This window comes from Vombatus ursinus, unplaced genomic scaffold (assembly GCF_900497805.2).
Source record: "Vombatus ursinus unplaced genomic scaffold, bare-nosed wombat genome assembly UNPS02009770.1, whole genome shotgun sequence".
Classification (NCBI taxonomy): Eukaryota; Metazoa; Chordata; class Mammalia; order Diprotodontia; family Vombatidae; genus Vombatus; species Vombatus ursinus.
The window spans coordinates 12,726,177-12,749,815 of NW_020949548.1; the positions used below are offsets into that span (position 1 = coordinate 12,726,177).

Here is a 23,639-nt window from a genome sequence, read left to right on the forward strand (position 1 = left end):
TAGATAGATAGATAGATAGATAGATAGATAGATAGATAGATAGATAGTCTTAGGGATCCCAATTCTCACTTCAGCCACCAAGCAGATAGGACTGCACAAAGGATTCTTGGTTTCTTAATGATTCTCCTTTTGCAGGTTTTAGAATAAGGTGTTTGGTCCTTTGCTCCCTCCCTATGAAGGTTACCCAGTGATCTGGGAGCACACCAACCAAAGGATCTGATCACTCTTTTCTTTCTCTCCTCCCAACCCACTCCTATCCTCTTACCTTTTAAAATATAGTCATGTAGAATAATAAGACCTTAGAATGGAAAGGAGCCTTAGAGGTCATTAAGTCCAACCTTCCACCTTCAGCAGGGATTCCTTTCAAACCATCCTTCAATGAGCCCCAGGATCTCAAAGCTAGAAATAATCTCAGAAGACATCTTTCTAGCCCAATCCCTACCTGAACCAGGAGTCCTCTGTACACTATTGACTCTGAGAGTAGGGGCTGGGTTTTGGGTTTTGTTTTGCCTTTCTTTGTATCCTAGCACTTAGCACAGTTCCTGACACATGGTAGTCACCTGAAAAAAACTGTTTTTTGACTCATTAAGTGCTTATTGATTCTATATCTTTGGTTAACTCCACTTGAAGACATACGTCCACTGATGAGGAGCTCACTACTGCACGACGCAGTCCATTCCACATTTGGACAGCTCTGATTGTTAGCATACACTTAATTCTGAGTTGGAACCTTCCTCTCTGAATGTTCCACCTTTTGTTCTTTGTTCAGCCCTCTTATAAAGTGCTTTGTGAGCTTTAAAATGCTAAATAAATGCTAGTTGTTGTTATTATTATTATTATTATTATATATTACCTAAGCAGCCTATGTAAGTTTGGAAAGGCACTTCACTGGAAGGTGGGTCAACAGATTGTTTTTTTTTTCCAGCCATGGTGACTCCTGAAGCCATCTATTAAGATGGGGAGGGGATTATGATTTGTAGTCTATGCCAATAGGGGGGAGGGTAGCAGTAGTTCCCACACCACTGAAACCACATGCCCTGGGCCTCAGTTGCCCCATTTGTAAAATAAGTGAGTAGGACTAGATGACCTGAAAGATCCCTTCCAACTCTAAATCATGACACTAAGTATTTAAGGCAACTGGTTTGTGAGGGAATGGCTAGAAAGAAGTTAGTTAATCAGTAGTGTTAAGGAGGACCAGCACCTCTGGTGTGAGGTTTTTCAGGGCTGCTCATCCACCTGTGATGTCCACCTGTCACCCAACTCTCACCCGTGGCTCCGAGAAGCTGTAGCATTTACAGTGGGGCCACACCCCAGGAACCAGTCTCAGCAGACAGGGCTAAACCAGGTTGAGGGTAACCAATGGATCTCAAAGCTGTCGGTGAGTTGGGGAGGGGGGGTGTCTACCCCAAACACGTGAAGAGTTCCACTGAGGAAGGGGAGAATGAGAACAATTTGTCCCAGTGGCCATGAAGGCGGCTGAAGCAGGCACTGTGGAGTGCTTAGAGCTTGGTCAGACATAGAAGATGTCCAGGTTACCCATTGCATCCCAGGCCATCGTTGTCCTGACTTTTGCATTGGCACTGGACTCCAGTGACTCTGAAAGAGAGAATGAGGCTGATGACTTTGAGCACCTCTGCTTCACTTAAATTCAGTTCATGCATGAGAGAAGACATCACCCTGTCACGTCACTGGTCCTCTTCAGAAACTAAGGACAAAACAACAGTGCTAATATGAAGTGGTGTACAGGCTGTCCCCCATACCTGAAATGTTCCCCCTCCCAAATGATGCCTCCTGGAACTTCCAACACCCTTTGCATCTCAGCTCAAATGACACCCAGGATCATTGATTTAGAGCTGGAAAAAACCTCAATTCCATCAGGTCCAAACTCCACATTTTATAGAGGAGGAAACTGAGGCACAGAGCAGTTTAGTGTATTTCCCAGGGTCATACCTTCCACAAAAGGACTTTCATGATTCCCCCAATTGTTCATGCTTCATGCTCTCACCCTGTCCCACATTAACCATAAATTATTGTGTATAAACTCTCAGTTCCCCCAGGGAACTCTCTCAGAAGGATTCTTAAACTGGGGTCCATGGATCCATGAATGTCAGAATGTCTGTGAACTTGAATGGGGGAAGAATTCCAACTTTCTTTTCACTAATTTGTATCTGAAAATGAACATTTTTCTCAATTGTGATTTTTTTAAATATTCTGAGGAATCTTCTGAAGAGACTTCACCAAACTGCAGAAGAGGTCTATGGTATTTAAAAAATAAAAAGGCTAATAACCACTGGTGAGACTACAAGTTGTAGGGGGAAAGTACTGCTAAGCATGGGCAGAGGAAGTATCTCACTGAAAGCTCACCACGCAGATGAAATCCCAAGTCTAACCCCTCCCCCTCAAAAAAAAAAAGACATTTTGTATTTACTTAACTGTGCCCAAGTTATTTCTCCCATATATAGAATGTAAGCTTCATGAGGGTAGGAACTGTCACCTTTTTGTCCTTGTATCCCCGGCACCAAGCACATCAGGCTGCTTTATTTATTTATTTATTTTACATAACAGGCTCTTAATAAATGATAGTTGCATTGATTTTGTTGAAGCCCCAAAGACGATCGATTTCCTTCTGAGTGTTCATATGTTCTTGTTTCAGATCTTATCACTGAACCGTGTAGGATCATGGGGATCACCCTCATTGGCAAAGGGAAAGGGCCAGAATTTAATTTCACTGAAGCCAGAGATGCCTGCAGCAGGTTGGGTCTCCAGCTGGCCAGTAAAGCTCAAGTGAAGACTGCCCTTGATTCTGGCTTCGAGACCTGCAGGTGCCTGTGAATGGGACGCTTTCTACCCATGGTGCTCGGAAGACGGGGTTTCTCTTTTGCTGGGTTTAATGCCCAGATAGCTAATGGATTCTTCCTCTCTTTGCAGTTTCGGGTGGGTCTCTGACAAGTATGTGGTCGTCTCCCGCATTCTCCCCAATCCCAAGTGTGGTCAAAACAACACAGGTGTCGTGGAATGGAAACTGGCCCCCCACCATAAGCAGTATGCGCACTGTTACAACTCCTCAGGTCAGTGGGATGCTCTAGATAGCGAGCCTTCTCCTCTACTTGGTATTGGTGTGGTTCTGCCTTCCCAACCTGCCTCGAAAAAAAAAACAAAAATTAAAATAAAGGAAGCCTCTAAGCAGCTCAGGGAAACTTGCTTCAATTGAACAACAACAGTTAGTCCACCCACTTCTTTAGCAGTCCGGACTATGGCTTATATCAACCCCCAGTGTCAAAGACAGGGCTCTGCATGTAGCCAGTAGTCAATAAATGTGTGTTGAGTTAAATGTGCTTTAGAGGTAAGGACGGGGTTGAGCTAAGGGACGGATACTGTTGTTGCTGTTCAATTGTTTTTCCACTCATGTCCAAATCCTCGTGACCTCATTTGGGGTTTTCTTAGCAGAGACGCTGGAGTGGTTTCCATTTCCTTCTTCAGCTCATTTTACAGATGAGGAAACTGAGGCAAACAGGGTTAAGTGACTTGTCTAGTAAGTGGTCTGAGGCCAGATTTAAACTCAGGAAGATGAGTCTTCTTGACTTCAGGGCCAGCATTCTCATTCACTGCACTAAGAGATGGATACAAATCCCAATACTATATGGGAGGATATGTGTATTTAATCATAGGATTAAAGGTTTAGAGCCAGAAGGGATTTTACAGGTCGTGTAGTCCAATCCAGATGAGGAAATCAAAACCTGTAGAGGATAAGTGACTTGACCAAGGTCATACAGAGAATTAAAGATAGAGCAGAGATCCACCTCAAGTCCTGTGACTCCACATTCAGAACCTTTTTTTACTCCAATACTAACAAAAAACATGCAAACAAATTACCATTTAAGGTACAGAAAGGTCATCATGATCTCTGGACATCAGAAAAGGCTTTGTGGAGGAGGTGACTTTTTTTTTAGGCCTTAAAAGACGGGTAGAACTGCAACAGATAGAGTTGATTGAAAGAAAAGCTGGGAGCAGGACCACACAAGACACTTGCATTGAGCAGGAGGAGCTTAGGAGCATAGATATAGAGTGGAAGAGATCTGAGGTCATCTAGGGAGTCAGGGAGTCAAGTCAGCAAACATTTATTAAGCACCTACTGTGTGCCAGGCACTCTGCTAAGTGATGAAGATACAAAGAAAGGCAAAGAGAAAACAAACCAGTCCCTGCTCTCAAAGAATTCATAATCTAGTAGGAGAGACAACATGCAAACATTTTATAGATGAATTGGAAAGGTTTTTCATACATTGAAATACCACGAAATCCACGGTTAGAGGCCACTAGGTGGCCCAGTGGCTAGAACACTGGGCCTAGAGTCTAGACAGACTGATGTTCAAATCCAGCCTCACTTACTAGCTGTGTGACCCTGGGCAAGTCACTTAAAGTCTGCCTCAGTTTCCTCATCTTCAAAATAGGACTAATAATAGCAGAGTTGCAAAGATTGAGATAATATTTGGAAAGTGCTTGGCACATAGTAGGTACTTAATAGAGGTTTCTTTCTTTCTTCTTCCTATACATGTTGTTATCTGTAGACAGATTTATGGAGGCCATAGCCATGGATTAACTTTAAGCCTATCTCACGAAGCACAACTTAAGAATACTCTGCTCTTCATTTGAGCAGAATACCAGATTCTGCTAATGTAATAGTGCATGTTTAAGAATTTTTTAAATAATTAAATACCACAAAAATTTCAGACTTTTTTCTTCTGCCCTACTTAATATTTGCCCTACTCATTTAAATTTTGATTTGCCAATAGGGTAGCTAGGTGGTGCAGTGGATAAAGCTGCGGCCTTGGAGTCAGAAGAACCTGAATCCAAATCTGGCCTCAGACATTTGACACTTACTAGCTGTGTGACCCTGGGCAAGTCACTTAACCCCGATTGCCTCACTACTCCCCAAAAAAAATTTTTTTTGATTTGCCAATACAAATACAATTTCATAAAACTGTGGGATTTCAGTTCTGGAACGGACTTTATTAATGACAAAACTAAGAAAAGCAAAAGAAGTCATTCAAGGTCATGAGTAATGAGAAATAACTCTAGACCAGGAGTTGAGAGGCCTAGGTTTGAAATTCATCTCTCACCCTGATATCTAAGAATTGTATAATCAGTTTCCTTATCTTTAAAATGGGAGCAATTCAATATTTATTAAGTACTTGTCATGTGCAAAGAAAAAAAAATGGTGATCTCTACTCTCAATAACCTTACATTCTAGATACAAGACAAGCATAATAAATAATAGGTAGCATTTCTATAACAATTTAAGTTTTGCAAAACACTTTACAACATATGTTGTAACACTTTCACACTATACAAATATCATCTCATTTTATTATCACAACAACCCTGGAAAGTGCTATCATTATCCCTATTTTGCAGATGAAGAAACTGAGGCAAACAAAGTAAAGTGACTTGTCCAAGGTCCCACAGGTAGTCCATGGCAGAGATAGGATTCAAACTCAGGGCCCTGATTCTTTCCCCTCCATCACACTACCTCCCAGGAAGAGATGTCCACCTCATCCATTCATTTAGCCCAAAGCCTTCCTCACATCTTCCTTTTGGCTTCCCTGACTTATTGTAAGACTCAGCTCCAATCCCATTTTCGGTGGGAGGCCTTTCCTGGTCTATTCCCTGCCATGCCATTACCTGCCCCACCCCTAATTCCCATTGCCATTGCTGGGTTCTTCCCTCTGAGATTACTTTCCATCTGTAACTGTCTTGTAGGTACATAGTGTTTCCCCCATTAGAGTGTGAGCTCCATGAAGAAGGGACTGTGTTTTTGCCCTTCTTTGGATCCCCAAACTATCAGAGTGCCTGGCACATAATGAAGGTTTTTAATAAATGTTTTGTTGACTAATGAGCTCCCAGGTCCCTTCCATTCTAAATCTCTGACCTTTTGTGCATCTGAAATGTCACTATCCAAGTCATGTGTGTAGCCTACCTTCCCTTCTCCAAATCATCCTTTATCTTTAGGTCAAGGTTCAAAAGAATGCCAGGGAAAAGAACCAAACCCTAATTTCCAGGGCTGCCCAATGATATTTTTATGAATGAAAACTGAGTCATCTGGGGAAACACCAGGGCCTCCCACACGGCTCTTCTGATTCAGTCATTTCCTTCCATTATCCCTTTAAATATGGTCATTTGAACAGCTGTGACAATGGGGAGGCAGGAGACAGGGAAGAGCAACCTTTTTGTGGGTGGCATTGAGCCTAAATAGAAAAGAAGAACGCAGGAATGGGAGAAAACCTTGGCAGAAAGGTGTCTGAGAGAAAGGATGTCCCAGGCATGTGGAATGGTAAAGGAAGCCTGGACTTTGATTATTTCACCTAGAAATAATTATAATCATTATCATAATCCTAAGAACTCACATTTCTATGACAATCAGTATTGACATCGTCATCGTAGCAATAACTAGCATTTATATCATACCTACTGTGTGCCAGACACTTGCTTTATAAGAGCAGACCAGGAGTTCTTCATGTGAGACCCACAGAGGTATTTGTGGATAGATTTCAGGGGGTATCCATGAACTTGGATGGGGAAAAAATTACATTTTTACTTTCTTACATGTATGTATACATATATGTGTATATATTTTATGTGTGTGTATATATATACATATATATATACATATGTATATATATAAACACACACACATATGAGGGAGGGAGAACATGTATCTTTACCTTCATTTTGTGAAGGAAAGAGGTCCCGAGCAGAGACATGGGTCTTGTCCAGGACTTGGGCCCTCAGGCTGATCTAACTTAGGACAGAATTCCCACTTCACCTTGGATTTCAGAGCAGCTGCTTAGGAAACTACTCTCCCCATACCCCTCCCCCTAGCCCTTTTCCCAGTATTCACTCGGTTAAGCTTTTTAAGGTTAAGTGATTCATACAACCTGCTGCTTAAGGGCTTGGAAAATATTTAGAGAACAAGCAATGGGCCAGGAGGGCAGGTGATGAGCTGGAATCCGAAGTATAGAGCCCCTAAAGACTTTGAAACTCATCTGTGTTCACAATGATCTCTCTGGAGCAGCTTCAAGTAGGAAATATATTGAAATAATTTTCAAGGTCAATTGCACAATTAAAATTATTCTTGTTCTTGAGAGCTGAAGTGGCTGTGGAGATTAGTTACTGGATGCCACAAGCTAAGGTTTAATTTTATTCCCTTGAAAATGTATAGAATCATAGAATTTCAGAGGTGGAAGGGACCTTTAGGAAAGGCATAGACAAACTAGTGTCTCTAAGAGGGTGGCCAGGATGTGACAGGACTGTAGAATGTTCCATTTGACATTGCCAGTTTTCCTCATCCATAAAACGGGGAAAGGGAGCTGGGACTCGCTCCATCAGTCAACAAGCATTTATTAAGTACGTACTATGGCAGCTAGGTGGTGCAGTGGATAGAGTGCCAGCCCTGGAGTCAGGACAACCTCAGTTCAAATTTGTCCTCAGACCCTTACTAGTTGTGTGACCCTGGGCAAGTCACTTCACCTTGTTTGCCTCAGTTTCCTCATTTGGAAAATGGGCTAGAGAAGGAAATGGCAAACCATTCCAGTATCTCTGCCAAGAAAATCCCACATGGGGTCACAAAGAGTCATATATGACTGAAATGACTGAATAGCAGCAACAATGCACCAAGCACTGTGCTTAGCAATGGGGACACACATTGGACAAAAACACAGTTCCTGACCTTAAGCAGCTCATATTCTAATGGGGATGACAACATGCAAGCAAACTATGTATAGCCGGTAGGTAACGCAGTGGATAGTGTGCCTGTAATTGGAGTCAGGAAGACCTCAGTTCAAATCCAGCCTCAGACACTTACTAGCTGTTGACTCTGAGTGAGTCACTTAACTGCTCTCTGCCTCAGTTTCCTCATCTGTAAAATGAACTAGAGAAGGAAATAGCAAATCACTTCAGTATCTTTGCCAAGAAAACCCCAAATATGGGGCATGAAGAGTCAGACATGACTGAAAAAACAACTCAACAAGAAGTAGGAGAGTTAAGATGCCCAGACAGAGTTACAGTCCCAGCTCCGCTCCTTATTAGTAATATGACTTTGGGCAAAGTATTTCTGATCTCTGAAAGTTAACTTCATCTCGTGCGCAACGGAGACAGTAAATGCTTATCATCATAAGGCAGTTGTGGAGATCACACAAGATAATGGAGATAAAGAGCTTTATGATTGTCAAATGCTATCAACACTTCTACTGTCATTGTTCTGCCCTGGCACCAGAGGAGCCTACCGTTTCTGCTCCATAAAGATGCTTAAGGTGGAGGCAGGAAGTGTGTTCCATTGTGCCATGCTATCCTAGCCTGCCAGTAAACTGACCCCTGCGATTACACCCTCACTCCCAGAGCCACAACTAGGACAGGAACAACAGGGATTTGCCTCAGAGTACTGAATTCAGAGGAAAGCAGTTTCAGTCCTTCCAGTCACTAGGCTGAGCTCCTCCTGACTCTGCCCTGCCCTCCTCAAAGAAACCTCCCTGGGGGCAACTTCCCACTGGTGTGTGCCAGTATTCCAAGGTCTTCGCTGTTCCCCTCACCACTTGGAGGAGTGTCTGGCCCCTCCCACTTCAACAGCCTTACGCTGATGACCCAGAATCTCTAACTACAGCACCAGGTCTCTTCTACTGCCCATACAACTGAGACGTTTTTTTCATGTTTGCCCTAGGCACAAAAAAATCACAGTAACAGGTCAGTCCACCACTACCACTCCAAATCCAGTTCTTTTTTTTTTCTTTCTTTTTTTTAAATTAATTTATTTTGATTTATCAACAATCACTTCCGTATGCTTTTGAGTTTAAAATTTTTCTCCCCCAAATCCAGTTCGAACAGCATGAAGTACAAGGCTGCTGATGCTTGGATCTAGGCTCCAAGTGTAGGTGATACTGACTAATTTACCTTTTAGGTCAACTTTCGAAGGTCTCACTGCATTTTTGCTTCCCCTCACAGATACGTGGATTAATTCATGCAAGCCTGATACCGTCGTCACCAAAGACACAGTCACTCCCCTGACTGTATCGGCCACAACTGAATTTAATGTCAGTGACCCAGCAGATACAGCAACACCACCTCCAGCCCCAACACCTAAGCCAGCACGGCCAAGATGGAGCAAAAAATTAATTTGTGTGACAGAATTATATTTTGAAACAAGCACTATGGAACCTAGTACCGTGCCAGAAGTCATACCAACTTTTGAAGGCCAAGTTGCATTTAAGAATGAAGGTGTTACTTTTGGAGGTAAAGAAGGAGGGGAGAGGGAAGGAAATAGGCATTTATATCACCTGCTACGTACCAGGCACTGTGCTAAGTGAGTACTTTATGAGCATACAACTCTGCAAGATAGGAGCTGTTATTATCCCCATTTTACAGATGAGGAAATGGATGCAAATGTAGTGAATCATCTTGCTTGGGTTCACACAGCTAGTAAATGTCTAAGGCTGGATTTGAACTTAAATATTCCTGGCTCCAGGCCCAGCACTCCATTCATTGCATCACAAGGCAGTGTGTGTATTGTGTCTGTCTCTGCATGAGCGTACATGCTGGAGTCCACGGTATCAAGCAGCTGCAGAAACCAGTCTACTTGCAAAATATAGAGGGAGCCAAGAGCAGAAAGCAAGGTCCTAGGTCTTTTCCCTGGGTCCAAATGGAAGAAATTGAATCCCTCTTCTCTATAACAACCCTCCTAATAGCTGAAGTCAGCTTCAAATCATGAGGGACCAAGTTAAAGAGTACTGAATTTAGAGTCAGAGGCCTGGGGTTCAAATGCCACCTCTGGTACTGCCTGGGTGACAAGGTGGGATTGGACATCTCCAGTCCTCAGTTTTCCTATCTGTCAAATGAGAAGATTGAACTAAATGGCCCCTAAGTTCACTCCCAACTCTCAATCTATGATCCAGTGTCCTCCATCGATACCCCACCACCACTCCCACCTGAGTCTTCTCATAACTAGGCTAAGCGTTCTGATTTCACATAAAAAAATATAAATTTTTTTAAAAGTATAAAAAAATCAGAATTGGAAGAAAGTTTGGCAGCCATCTAATTTAATCCATACATGAACAAAACCTCACGACAATATCACCAAGTAACAGTCAAGGCTTTGCTTGAAGACTTCCAATGAAGAGAAATCCCTGGGGCCATTACAGTTCAAGATAGCTCTAATGGGTAGAGAGTTCTTCCTTAGATCAAGCCTAAATCCAACCCTTTGCAACTTTCTACGTTTACCCCTTGCTCCTAGTTCTTCCCTCTTGGGATAAGCAAAGCTAGTTTTCCACAAGATAGCCCTTCAAATATATGAAAATAACTATTATATCCAGGGCTCTCTTTTCCTGCATAACTAGTCCCATTTCTTTGAACCAATCCTTTTTTCTTCTTGTCAAAACTGTGCCTGAGCTGATTTTCTGAGTAAAATTTTACCCATGGAAACTTGCCTATTATTACTCTAAACCAGGGGTGGGGAGCCTGTGACCTTGAGGTCACATGTGGCCCTCTAGGTCCTCAAGTGCAGCCCTTTGACTAAATCCAAACTTCACAGAATAAACCCCCTATTAAGGGACCACACTTGAGGACTTGGAGTGCCACGTGTGGCCTCAAGGCTGCAGGTTCCCCACCTCTGCTCTAAACCCTTTGAAAATTGCCCTCCCCAAATCAAGGGCAAAAGTCCAATTATGCCTTCTCCCAGTCCTATTCCTCTCCTCTATCACAAATTAGAGTATGGAGTGATCACTTTCTTCCAAAGTTTCTATCATTTCCTCCCCAGCAACTAATTCCACCATATTGGTAAAAATTAGATCCAGTATGGAAGTTCCCTTCATTGGTTCTTCTATCTTTTAAAGAATTAAATTAGTATTAAAACAAGTATCTAGGTGGTGCTATGGATAGAGTCAGAAGGACCTGAGTTCAAATCCAGCCTCTGACACTTATTATATGTATGACTCTGGGCAAGTCACTTAATCTTGTTTGCCTCAGTTCCTCATCTGTAAAATGAGCTAGAGGAAAAAATGGCGAACCACTCCAGTATCTTTGCCAAAAAAAAAAAACCCAAATGGGGTCACTAAGAGTTGGACACAACTGAAATGACTCAACAACAAAAAAAAAAAGAAACTATTAGCTGCTCTTCTTTGTTCAAAGAGAGAGGTCCTGCTGATGTTCTGATCATCAAAAATCCCCCATAACTACCATGCTTTGCTTCTGAATCAGACTCACTTCCTGAATTCCTCTATATCCTCCTTCTGTCCAGGTGGTCTGTAGCATACTTTGATATTGATAATGCTTCTGTTTCCTCCTCTGTTCATCTTTACTCAGATGCCATTTTTCATCATGTTTCTCCCTTTTGTTTCCTAGATTTGCTTGCAAAACTATATTTTCCTTCTTAAGATACAGTGTTATTCTGCCCTTTTACATATTTTTCATCATGCCTTCAACGTAATGCCTTTAATGACATGGTTTCAAGACATGTTGGTTGCCCTCCTCTCAACACCTTTTGGTTTGTGTGGTCCTCCTAAAATGTGGTGCCCAGAACTGAACACAATTGGCACTTCAGATGTATTTCATCTAATACAGAACATACATCACAAAGCTATCACCTCTCTTGTTTTAGACACAATCTGATTAATATTACTGAAGTTTGGATTTTATTATGTAACAAAGATCTGAATCAGTCCCTATATGTAACCAGGGAAGATTTGTCAAAGACCTAACCTTAGCTCTTATCAATGCGTGCATGACCAAAGGCCGAAAATTACAAGTACACATTCAATCTCTTTGTTTGTCTCCAGGCTTACCTATCACACTCTTGGTTCTCGCTCTGATATTCTTCATTGCTGCAGTTGTGCTGGCTGTCTGCTATGTGAAAAGGTAGGTCTTTTAGCCTGTTCAACCAACTTGGTGGCATCTATAGATCTGTCCATTCTGCATGGAGTCTGAGAGACTGTTTGACTAAACAGATGTTTATCCAGTGTCTACTACCTGAAAGAACCTCTACTAAAGACTTCAGGAGATTAAATACAAAGATAGCCTGAGCCCTGTCTTCAAGGTCTCATGGGAAGATGGGGCAAGTACACCGATGACTACCATATAGGCAGAATAAAAGTTCCATAAAACAGGTTGACCAAGAAGGCATTAGGGGAGACATTACTTCTGATTAGGAGAATCAGGGGAAACTTTGTGGAGGGGGCATTTGAGCTGGGACATGAATGATTGATGAGATTTCCACAGGAGAAGTTATTTTGGGTGGGGAGGGAGAGAAGAAAGTGAAGGCATTCCAGTCACGGACAAGGCATGTTCAAGAGACAGAATGCAGCCGACATGGGCTGCAGCATAGAACACATTGAGGACAGAAGTAGGAGATAAGGCTAAACAGATAAGGTGGCATCCAATCATGGAGGGCCTTGAAGGCCAGGCTAAGGAGCCTAAGCTTAATACTGAAGTGGATATTATGGTGCATATTACATGGAAGTTTTTCACTTTTCATTTTGTTTTGTATCTCAAGGTACATGACCTCCTTCCCATTGACAAATAAGAATCAGAAAGAAAACATTGAGGCCAAAGGAGGAAAAGCAGCGAAGGCAGAGGACAAAGTTTCTAAGGAGGAACTAAAGAAAAATGGGAAAAGGGCAGAAGAACCCAAGGTGACGCCCAAGATGACGCCCAAGATGACAGTCAAGTACATGGAGGCTGAGGTTTAGGGGGGTCAGAGGGACAGCAGAAGACACACCTGGGATTTCTTTACTCTGCTCCAGGATCTGGAGGCCAAGGATACCTCATAACCTGAAAAAGCTCCTTGTATTTCCCCCCTAGAAGAAACTGCTGGAACCAATAGGTCCAAGCAGAAAAGCCCATAATCAATCCCTAACCAGAGGACTCAGGGTTCCCTGAGGATTAGGGAGCTCATTCAGATGACTTGCCTGTTCCCTCCTGCCACCTGCCCACTCCTGGGCTCTGTGTCTCCAAAGTGACCCCAGCCTAGACCCAAAGCTCCTATTCCCTAATAAAATCCAGGTGAGAGAAAGTGGATCTGTCTGGCCCCGATGTCTTAGGAACATTCCCTGTACATTTTTGTCAGGAAATCTTGTAGTGGCCTGGGAAGAGACCATCTATGACTAAAGAGTCCCTCGGGCCCAGTGCTGCCTTCCTTGTTTTCATATCAAAGAGCAAGGCTTCCTATAGCCCTGTACTGACCTGAGCTTAGATATCTTAGGCAGGGGAACGAATAGGAAAAGGGTCAAAATGGCAGGGAGTCAGGGGGGCGGGAAGGCCAGTGGACCTCCATGTGACATGGAACTAAAAGAAAGAAGGGAACCGAGATGCAAACAGCACATCATCTCAAAAAGTCTTAGACATACAAGGAATCTTTAGACCCTCTAGGCCAGTTTTGTGTCTTGGGCTCCTTTGGCAATCTAGTAAAGCCCATGGGCCTTTTTCCAGAATCATGTTTTTAAATACATTAAATAAATAGGATTCCAAAGAAAACCAATGATATTAAGATAAAGATATAGTTTTTCACACCCAGATTCGCAGAACCCCCTGAAATCTAAAAACTCCTGATCTAGTCCAATTCCCTTATTTATAAATGGGGAAACTGAGACCAGGGAGTAGAAGTGACTTGCCCATGATTTTACAAGTAACTACTTGTGGCAGAAACAGGATTTGAACCCAGGTCCTGTGCCTCTCTAAGCTGCTGTTCATGCCACTGTGCCACCCTGGCAAACCAGCTAGAATAAAGCTCATTTCTATAGCATATTAAGGTTACTAAAAAACTTTGACCTGAGCTGGTTCATACCCTTCTTAGATAGCTTGGCAGTTCCCAGTTCCCCTAGGTTCTCGCCATATTGATTCCCACCATCATTCTAGCCCAGAGCATTCCTAAATTCCTGAGCCAGAGTGGTCCTCCAACCTCAGCCTCCCTAGGAGCTAGAACCATAGGCAAACATAGTTCTCTTGCAACAACCCCGTAAGGGTGGGCGATGCAAGTATTGTCACACACACACACACACACACAAACACACACACACACACACACACACACACACACTACACACCCATTTTACAGATGTGAAAACTGAGGTGCATAGAGATTAGGAATCTTGCTCAGGGTCACTTACCCTAACATGCCTGAGTCAGGATTTGAACCCTAGATCTCCTGACTCAAAGCACTGACTAAACAGTAGGTTATAAACCCCGAAGGAACCATTCTTCCCCAGAGAACTTCAATTATGATCCTTTCTCAGCATGCACTCTCTCCTTTTGCTATTATTTTATTTTGGGAATGTATTGTCCCATAGCAATGTTAACAGGAGACAGACTAAACAACCATATCACAGCCTAGGACTTTCTGGCATACAGGAAATCTATCATCCTGAAGAAAATGACTGGGCCCAGAAAGTAATGACTGCAATCAGCAATTTCCTCTGTACGAACTCCCACGCTTCCTGAAGACCTTCTGAGATGTGGATGCTCCCTCCATCCACACATCCCAGCCCCATTCTCCTTAGTACCTTAGTCAATGGGCCTCCTGCGATGCAATGGCCCTGAAGTTCAAAGCCTGACCAGCTCCAGAGGACCTGATAGAACTTCCACTCCACCTTCAGCAGCCCAGGGTCCCCACCATGCCACAATGAGGCAGGAAAGGAAGACCCTAGAGTATTATGGAAATGTACCAAAAGAGAAAGCGAGAGACTTTGTTTCTACTCAATGACCTTGGGCGAGTCACTTTCACTCTGAGGGTCCCAGTTTGCTCATCTGTAAAATGGGGATAATAATACTTACCTACCTACCTCTTAGGGTTGTTGTGAGTAGAGCTCTTTGTAAATCTTAAAGCCAGGAGTGTGCTGATAAATATTTAATGACCAGCTCTTGGGGAGGGAGAGGGGGAATACACACAACACAATTTTAAATTTAATCTGCATAGGCAATCAATAGAATAATGAAGTAAGCTCTGATCTGTACTATTTGCCAATTTCCTAAATGTAAATGCTCACATTGAAAATTTAAGAATCGGCTCTAAGGGAGTGGTAGAAAGAGGTGGCTCTATTCCACCCCTGCTTAAAGCTGTATATAAAAATTGAGCTATCAGACTACCCATTTATAAAATACGGGCATTCCAACGAAATCATTTCTAAGGTTCCTCAATACCCTGAAATTCTGTGACCTGATTTTGTCAGACACTACCTTCTGGATAACCTTGAATGAGACCCAGCTCTAGTTCTAATCCTCTGTTAAACATTGGGCAAGTCTCGGTCCTCTCTCTTTGCCTCCATTTCTCATTTGTAAAAATGAGTTAACATGGAGTAATGGATAGCGTATTGGACTCTGAGCCGGGACTATCTGGGTTCATATCCTGCCTCAGACATTTACTAGCTACATGACTCTTGGCAAGTTATTAACCTCTTTGTGCCTCAATTTGCTCATTTATAAAATAAGAGGGTTGGATTAGATGGCCTCTAAGTTCCCTTCTGGCTCTAAATCTATGATACTATGACTCCATGAAAAGAACTCTCAGCTCTGATGTATTAGGATTCCGATGTATGTTTCTTTGTTTTAATTGTGAGTTCCTACAGCTATTCTACTTACTAAATGATGGTATTTTATGCTGGGACTAATATATTCTTCGATGAAGTATTTTCTCAACTGTAGTTGTAATCATAACCTTTATTTATTACAAGTGTATTCAAGGATTCTGTAAGTAAGCCATGGGTCCTGTTAGTACCATTGACTAATGTGCCATCATGGTCTTGGTCTTTCTTTCCGGTAAAGAAAGAACCTAGCATGTCCAAGTGTGCACTGAGGAAATAAAATCATTTAAAATAACTTTTGGTCGCCATGTTGGATTCCAAGGCACCATATCTACCTCTAGGGGAGTAAAAGTGGATAATGAGTCCAAACTTGACATGTTCTAAGTGATGAAAAGATGAAAAGAAACTATTAGGCTGCTATGAGGAAACAGAGATGCTGGGTGGCTGAAATGGTACTTCCTCTGTCCTCCATATGAAGAAATTCTACCAGGGAAGGATACCATGAGGCTCATGGACAAGCCAATGTCACTGACTGTTTGAGCTCTTCATCTGGGCCAATCAACTTCCTGTGGTTCTAATTGGTAGGGATATTGTTGCCACATCATTTGATGCTGAAGATAACTCAGCCAGATGGAAACAGGATGTGGGACTGATAGAAGATGTTAACTCAATCTTCCCTATTCTCCACCCTTTTCTTGATTTGGCATGGTACAGGGAAGAATTTGGGGTCAGAAGAGCCTGACTTTGCTGTGAGACTTTTAGCAATTATATACTAAACATGTGATCATAAGCAAGTCACTTAACCTCCCTGGGCCTCAGTTTCCTCAACTGTAAAATGGGAGGGTTGGACCAGATGGTATCTTGGGTACCTTCCAGCTCATGACCCACTGATCCTAAGTCACTTCACTTCATTCTTTGGGCCTCAGAAATTTCCTCATCTGGAAAATTATCAAGTGAGATGAGGTGACCTCCAATGTCCATTCTAGCTCTAAATCCATGATCATTACTATAGGAAGAAAGTCCCAAAAAGCAGCCCAGCCATGGGGAGTATGCTCGGCTCTTTTAGAAATAATGGAAACGGCAGAAGCCTTGATTGAGCCCTCAGGCTGCTTCTTGGTGTCTCTCTCCCCTCTCCCCCTCCTGCTACCAGAGCTGGGGTCCTCCCAGCTGGAACCCTGAGTGTCCCAGCGTGAATGCAGCCCTGTGCCACAATGAAAATTCTTTTTCATCAAAGAAAGGGAAACTCAGTCCCCCCTGGAAGAGAATTTACAATAAAACGTTCAAGCCAAAAGGAATCTTACAGATCATTTGCTTCAACCTCCTTATTCTACACATGTGGAAACCGAGGCTTAGAGAGAACTGACCGGCCCAAAGCCACTCTGGGAGTTAGCAGACAGCTGGGACGAGAGTTCAGTTGTCCTGACTCACAGCTCAGTGGACTTTCACCTGCCTCAAACCTGAAGCTGGCTGCTTCTCAGCTGTGTGAGAACATGTATATTTCAAGAAGTGACTATAACTAGGAACACCCAGCTTTGGGCCACCAGAAATGCCCAGCTCTGAGTGCAGGCACACAGAGCTGATGTAACCAAGGATGTCTGCCTTTAGTTTCCGAGAGATGAATGCCTCTTCCTGTCATGTCATGGAAAGTTCTAGGCATGAGCACTGCCACTGCTAGGTCTTCACTAGCCTCAGACCCTTACTAGCTGTGTGACCCCAGAAAAGTCACTTAACTTCTGTTTGCCTCAGTTTCCTTATCTGTAAAATGAGGATAATAATAGCACTCTTTCCCAAGGTGATTGTAAGAATCAACAGTGCCTGGCATATAGTAGTTGCTACATAAATGTTAGTTATTATTTTTGTTGTTGCTGTTTTTCATCCTGTATGTATCTTAGGGAAGAACTGGGAGCAGGCAACAGGCTTTATTGTAGGAGACGGCTTCTGACTCAAAGAAATATATGAAAATGAAGAACAAATTTTCATAGTTCCTTTTGGGGTGAGGGAAAGATACAAAAGGCTAAGGTGACATCAATTCATCTTTTTAAATTATGAACAGGAATAGATCAAGAAAGTCCCCATTGGAGGGGCAGAGCCACGATGGCGGAGTAAAAGCAGTGACTTGCTTGAGCTCTCCCCTAAACCCTTCCAAATACCTGTAAAAAAAATGACCCTAAATTATGAACAAGGATCATAAAATGTTAGTCAGTAAATACAACTATATTATACTTCCTGTGAAGGGAAGGGGCTTTGAGAGGAAAACTGAAGAGAAAGACAAAGGGAAGAGGAAAACTGAAGAGAAAGAGAGGGAAGGAAATAAATCAGCAAAGGAGAAAGGAAAAAAAACTAGCAGAGGAGGAAAGGGGGAAGAAGAGACAAAAGAAAACAGAAAAGTAAAGAGAGGGAGGCTGAAGTGGAGAGATTAAGAAGACAGAGAGATATGAAGAGGGAGTGATGAAAACAAGCAGGATCTGCTCTAAGAGTTTCCCTCACAATAGCCGTGAGAGAAGGAAGTCCAAGTATTATGATCTGGGAATCATACTCACTATGCAGCTGAGAAGACTGAGGCTCAGAAAGGCTCAGTGGCTTCATAGAATTGCAGAATTAGAGGGAATATCAGGATCCATCTGGTCTAACCCCTATCTGAACAAGGATCCCCTTGACAACATCCCAACAAATGGCCGTTCAATGAGGGAAAGTCCATCCCTTCCCAGGCTGCTATTTCTGAGAGCTTTAACTGTGAAGAAAGTCTTTTCTAGAATCAAACTTAAATTCTCCCCTTTGTAGAGAACATGGATAAGTATGCTACAGTGCATAGGGTTCAAATCTCATCTCTGACACTTATTGACTAAATAACCTTGAGTAAGTCATTTGTCATTTATCCTCTATGCCTCAATTTCCTCATCTATAAAATAACGAGGTTGGACCTAGTGGCTTTGAAAATCCCTTCCAACTCTAAATCTATGATTCAGCAAAGGATATTATGGAATTACATAGGAGTATAATCAAAAGAGAGTCACATTATGAAACCTCAGAAAGAAAAGTATATCCAGGAAGTGAGAGTGACCAACGTTTTCAGAAGCTACAGAGAGGTCCAAAAGGATAAGAATTGGGACAAAGCTGTTGGAAGGAGTGCAGTTTCAGAAAATGCCACTACACTGGGAGAGAATTTTGGCTACAAACTATAGACAAAGGAAGTAAATCCCAGGCATGGCTAAAGTTGGCTGAACTCTAGAGTGTCCAACAATGCCTTTTGGGTACTCCTTCGTCATCACCTCCATTGAGTCAGCTCTCTCTCAGATAGGCTCCAATCCTTGAGGTCATTGATCATCTTGCTAGGTCAACCTATTTCCCCCTTCAATCTAAGACTGAACTTCCTATTGGTGTCTAGAGGGCCAGGGTCCTCTGCTGTCTGGGTCTCAAGTCTATTCCCTTTCACTCCTGTCTATAACTACTGTCATGGCAGCCACCAGTCCTACTGATTTGGCTGGGGCACCTCTGGGCTCTCTGTCACCAGAACTCTGTATCCTCCCTAACTCTTCTTTCTTGAATTTGCCTTTATGCCTTCCTTGTATCCCTTCTATGCTGGATCAGCTTATCAGAGATTCCCCCCAAAAAGAATCCACCCCTCTACCATTCCCATGACTACGGCCCTTGAATATTCAGGCTCTAATCCCCTTTAGCCCAAACTATTATTTTTGTTTGTTTGTTTTTGGTGAGGCAATTGGGGTTAAGTGTCTTGCCCAGGGTCACACAACTAGTAAGTGTCAAGTGTGTAAAGCCAGATTTGAACTCAGGTCCTCCTGACTCCAAGGCTGGAGCTCTATCCATTGTGCCACCTAGCTGCCCCAAAGCCCAGACTATTGTTGTAGCCTCCTTATAAAACTCCCTACTTTCAGTATTCTTCCCACTCCTACCCATCCTATTCACATTGCCAGATTGGTTTCTTAGTACACAGAAGTGACTGCATCGCTCCACAGCTCAACCACCTTCAATGGCTCTCCTTTGCCTATCAAAATAAAGACCAAACTCCTAATCTTAGTCTGACATTGAGAGCCCTCCACAGTATGGTTCCTGCTACCTTTCCAGATTTTCCCACACCATTCCCTCTCACATATTCTATAATCCAGTCAAACTGGGTTATTTCCTATCCCAAAATAATTCCCATGCTTTTACAATGCTATTTTCTACTGAATAGAAGCCCTTACCCATCCCCACGCTCTTCCATCCCCATCATCTGTCCCTTGAGGACAGGTAGATGGTGCAATGGATAGAGTGCTGGCCAGTTCCTGAGTTCAAATCCCACCCCAGACACTTATTAGCTGTGTGATCCTGGGCAGGTCACTTAACTCTGTTTGCCTCAGTTCCTCATCTGTAAAATGAGCTGGAGAAGGAAATGGCAAACCACTCCAGGATCTTTGCCAAGAAAACCCCAAATGGGGTCACAAAGAGCTGGACAATGAATGAAATGACTGAACAACAACAATCCCCACCTCCATCTTGTTTACTAATATCCTACCCACATTTGAGGTCAAGGTCACACAAAGAAATGCAAATCCATGAACCATCCCAAAAAGAAGGAGAATTACTAGGCTGTAGGGTATGAAGGAGAGGGAAAAATCAAGGTTGACATCAAGTTTTCTATCTTTGGAGATTAGGAAGAACCATGGCGCCATGGACAGAAACTTCCATACAGGAAGTGAGAAATGTTCACTATCTGCAGGAGACACTCAAAAGTCGTCATCAGCTCCATTCCCACAGTCCTGCCACAGATGTTTGGTGACCTTGTAAAAGGAGGCATCTCGTGCGCTTTCTCCGGGAAATATATATAATTTCAGAAGTCACAGCCAAGGTCTCCTGATCTTGTGGGCTGGGCTTTCTTTATGATTTTATTGAGCCTCTGCATAAGCATGGCTGCTTTAATAATAACATTAAAAATAATGACTAGCATTTATATGATGTTTTAAGTTCTGCAAAATATTTTAAAAGCATCAGCCTTTTTGACCTTCACAACAACCCTGTGGGGGGGGGTGTTATTATCACCACCACTCCACCTCCCCCCCACCATTTTACAGATGAGTAAACTGAAGCTGAGAAAGGTTAAGTGATTTGCCCAGGATCAAACAGCCAGTAAGAATATAAGGCAGAATTTGAACTCAGCTCTTCCTTACACCAACAGTAATCTATCCACTACGCCACCTAGTTGTTCAAGTCATAGATCACATTATAGGATCAAAGACTTAAGAGTTCTAAATTGGTGATGATGTTCAGTTGTTTTTTCGGTAATAATAATAATAGCTAGTATTTATGTAGCAATTTAAAGTTTGAAAAGCACTTACATGTGTTATCATACTTGGGTACTATTCTTCTCCCCATTTTATAGATGAGAACCTAAGGCACAGAAAACTTGTGACTTGTCCCAAGTCGTAGCGTAACAAGCTTCTGATATTCAGTTTGAACTTAGGTCTTACTGATGCTGAACCCAATACACTTTCTACCACACTTCCTAGTGGCCTTTTGTAAGGTGAAGTATCCTTTCAAGTTCTAAATGACCTTCCATTGCATTGTTGGACAGTTCTAATTGTTAGAAAGATATTTAGGTGTGGCTAGTTGGCCCAGTGGATAGAGCACCAGCCCTGGAGTCAGGAGGACCTAAGTTCAAATCTTCCCTCAGACACTTACTAGCTGTATGACCCCGGCCAAGTCACTTAGTCTCTCTCTTTCTCTTTTCATATATATATATATATATGGACCTCTCTCTCTTTACATATATGTGTATGTATATAGACCTCTCTATTTTTATATATGTGTGTGCCTGTGTGTCTGTGTATACCATCTAATTAGAGTTGGAAGGAACTTTCTGGAGGCCACTGAGCCCAACTGCTCTCATTTTACAGATAAAACGGAGGCCCAGAGGGGTGAAATAAGTAAATGACCAAACTGGGATTAGGTCCTCTGACTCCAGCTCTCACACCCTTTCCATCATACCAACTGCTTCATGCCTTATGGTAAGCCAAAATTTACCTCCATGTAATTTCCAAAGAAGAAGCAGCTAGTCAAATGACTGCCGAATATAGTAAGAATGTACTTTAGAGATCAGAAAAGCAGATTTCTGCCTCTCCTGCCTTGATTTCTCAAATGGGGATTGGTCAGCCCAAGCAGAGCTGCACTCCTGCATTAATGAGACTATGGGCATCAGGGTTTAGAAAGGTAAGGAACTATTATCAAGGTCAGGCCTGTAGGACAGAATGTGGGCTGTGGAAAGTGGAGCTATAATATTTGTTGTACAGGTAGAGACTTTGGGGAGTTTCCCCTTGGGTGAGATCTGGAACTCTAGGTTAATCTGCTTTATCTTGCTGCCAATGGGAGAGCTCCTTCACTCTGTATCATCTAGGATGTATATTCCTGTATGTCTACTTTCTCTGATTTCTGTTTTGCCATTGCTTTGGATAAATGGTTTTCTTTGCTAAAAAAAAAGTAACAGGTGAACAATATATAAGGTTAAGTTGCCCCTGAATTAATATTTTTCTCTATGATTAGAATAGATAATATAAAGTATTTACTGTGTGCTAAATAAAGGGGATGAAAATGCAATCTGGCACTTAGCACTGTGCCTGGCACATAGTAGGTGCTTAATAAATGCTGATTTCTATAAAAAAGCAAGACAGTCACTGCCCTTAAGAGTCTTACATCATGGGGGCAGCTATGTGGTACAGTGGATAGAGATCCGACCTTGGAGTCAGGACCTAAGATCAAATCCAGCCTCAGACGCTTGACACTTACTAGCTGTGTGACCGTGGGCAAGTCATTTAACCCCAATTGCCTCACCAAAAAGCAAAAAAAAAAGAAAGAGAGAAGCTGTGGGGAAGACAATATATAAAAGAGAATTTAAAGGGTTGGGGAGGGGTACCACTCAAGGTGGCAAAGCCTGGTGAGTTGGGAACTGAGCCAGGTTAGAAGTGAGTGTGGCTGGTCTGGAAACTTCCTGAAATGGAGGTCCAGGGAGAAACTTACCAATCAGAGGAGGTGGCAGCATGAGGTGGAGGCTAGAAATGTGGAGGATGGTAAAACTGAAAACTCATAAATATGATGAATAAGAAATAAAAGGTTTTTTTTAAGTTTGAGAAATACTCATGATTTTCATTTAATTCTATAAACTGTTAAAGAAAAAAAAAGAATGAATAAATCTGACCAAGTAGATGGAAATCTTTAACAAAGACTAGGAAGAATTGTTGACCTCTGAGTTGCACGCACATGTTACTGGTGCTGCTTCTCTGTAAATAGGCTACAGTCTGATCCCTGGGCACCTCTCCAAGTCAGTTTCCATTTTGTATGGTGAGTAATTTAAAAAGTTTTACTGAAGGCTTGTTTCCAGGGCTGGATTTCTAATGATACGTTGCTTTTCCCTTTGCCCAATACCAGCAATCTGCACTTTCCTTGACTATGCAACAGTCCCTGCCAATTACCAAATTTAAATTTTCTATCTTAACCCCAGAGCCTGCTGAAATAGATAAGGGTTTTTGTTTTGTTTTGTTTTGTTTTTCTAAAAGGCTGTAGTTTTGGAGGCAAGGTTTTCAGGTATAAGTACTTGCTCTGACTCTGACATCTGGTCTTTTCTTTTTTCAGATAATTAGTTTTATTGATGTTTTGTTTTTACATTAAATACATTTAAAGATTACTCTGACTTCCTGAGAGGCTTCTTGTAACAAAGAAAAATAGTTAAGTAAAACTAATTATGCAGTTACTTCATCCGAAAGTATGTGAAACTGTTCACATCTGTAGTACTCTCCCACCTATTAAAAAAAATCAACAGAAATCTATTTTCTTTCCTGCCCATTTTCTACCCCATTGGGGGGGCAGAGAAAAAAAAAGCAAATTTCTTGGAACAAGTATTTATAGTCAAGCAAAATAAATTCCCCCAATGGCTGTACACAAATATAGATGTGTCTAATCCCACACCCTAAATCCGTCATCTGCCTGTAATAGATAATACGTTTCAGCTTCAGTCCTGAATCATGAATTGTATCACAGAGCTTTCAAAGTTGTTTGTTTATATATTGCTATTGTTATTGTATAAATTGTCTCCTGGTTCTG

At 42.3% G+C, this 23,639-nt stretch overlaps 1 protein-coding gene across 1 annotated transcript in view; it reads left to right on the top strand.

Annotated features, from left to right (window-relative positions):
- LYVE1 (lymphatic vessel endothelial hyaluronan receptor 1) overlaps window positions 1-13,053 on the top strand; it is a 14,707-nt gene extending 1,654 nt beyond the window's left edge. Inside the window, exons 2-6 of the mRNA XM_027852698.1 lie at window positions 2,654-2,822; window positions 2,929-3,068; window positions 8,992-9,279; window positions 11,817-11,895; window positions 12,530-13,053. Of these exons, the coding sequence (XP_027708499.1) occupies window positions 2,654-2,822; window positions 2,929-3,068; window positions 8,992-9,279; window positions 11,817-11,895; window positions 12,530-12,725 (872 nt within the window). The 3' untranslated portion in view covers window positions 12,726-13,053. The remainder of the gene's footprint in view (window positions 1-2,653; window positions 2,823-2,928; window positions 3,069-8,991; window positions 9,280-11,816; window positions 11,896-12,529) is intronic.
- The last annotated feature ends 10,586 nt before the right edge of the window (window positions 13,054-23,639 follow it).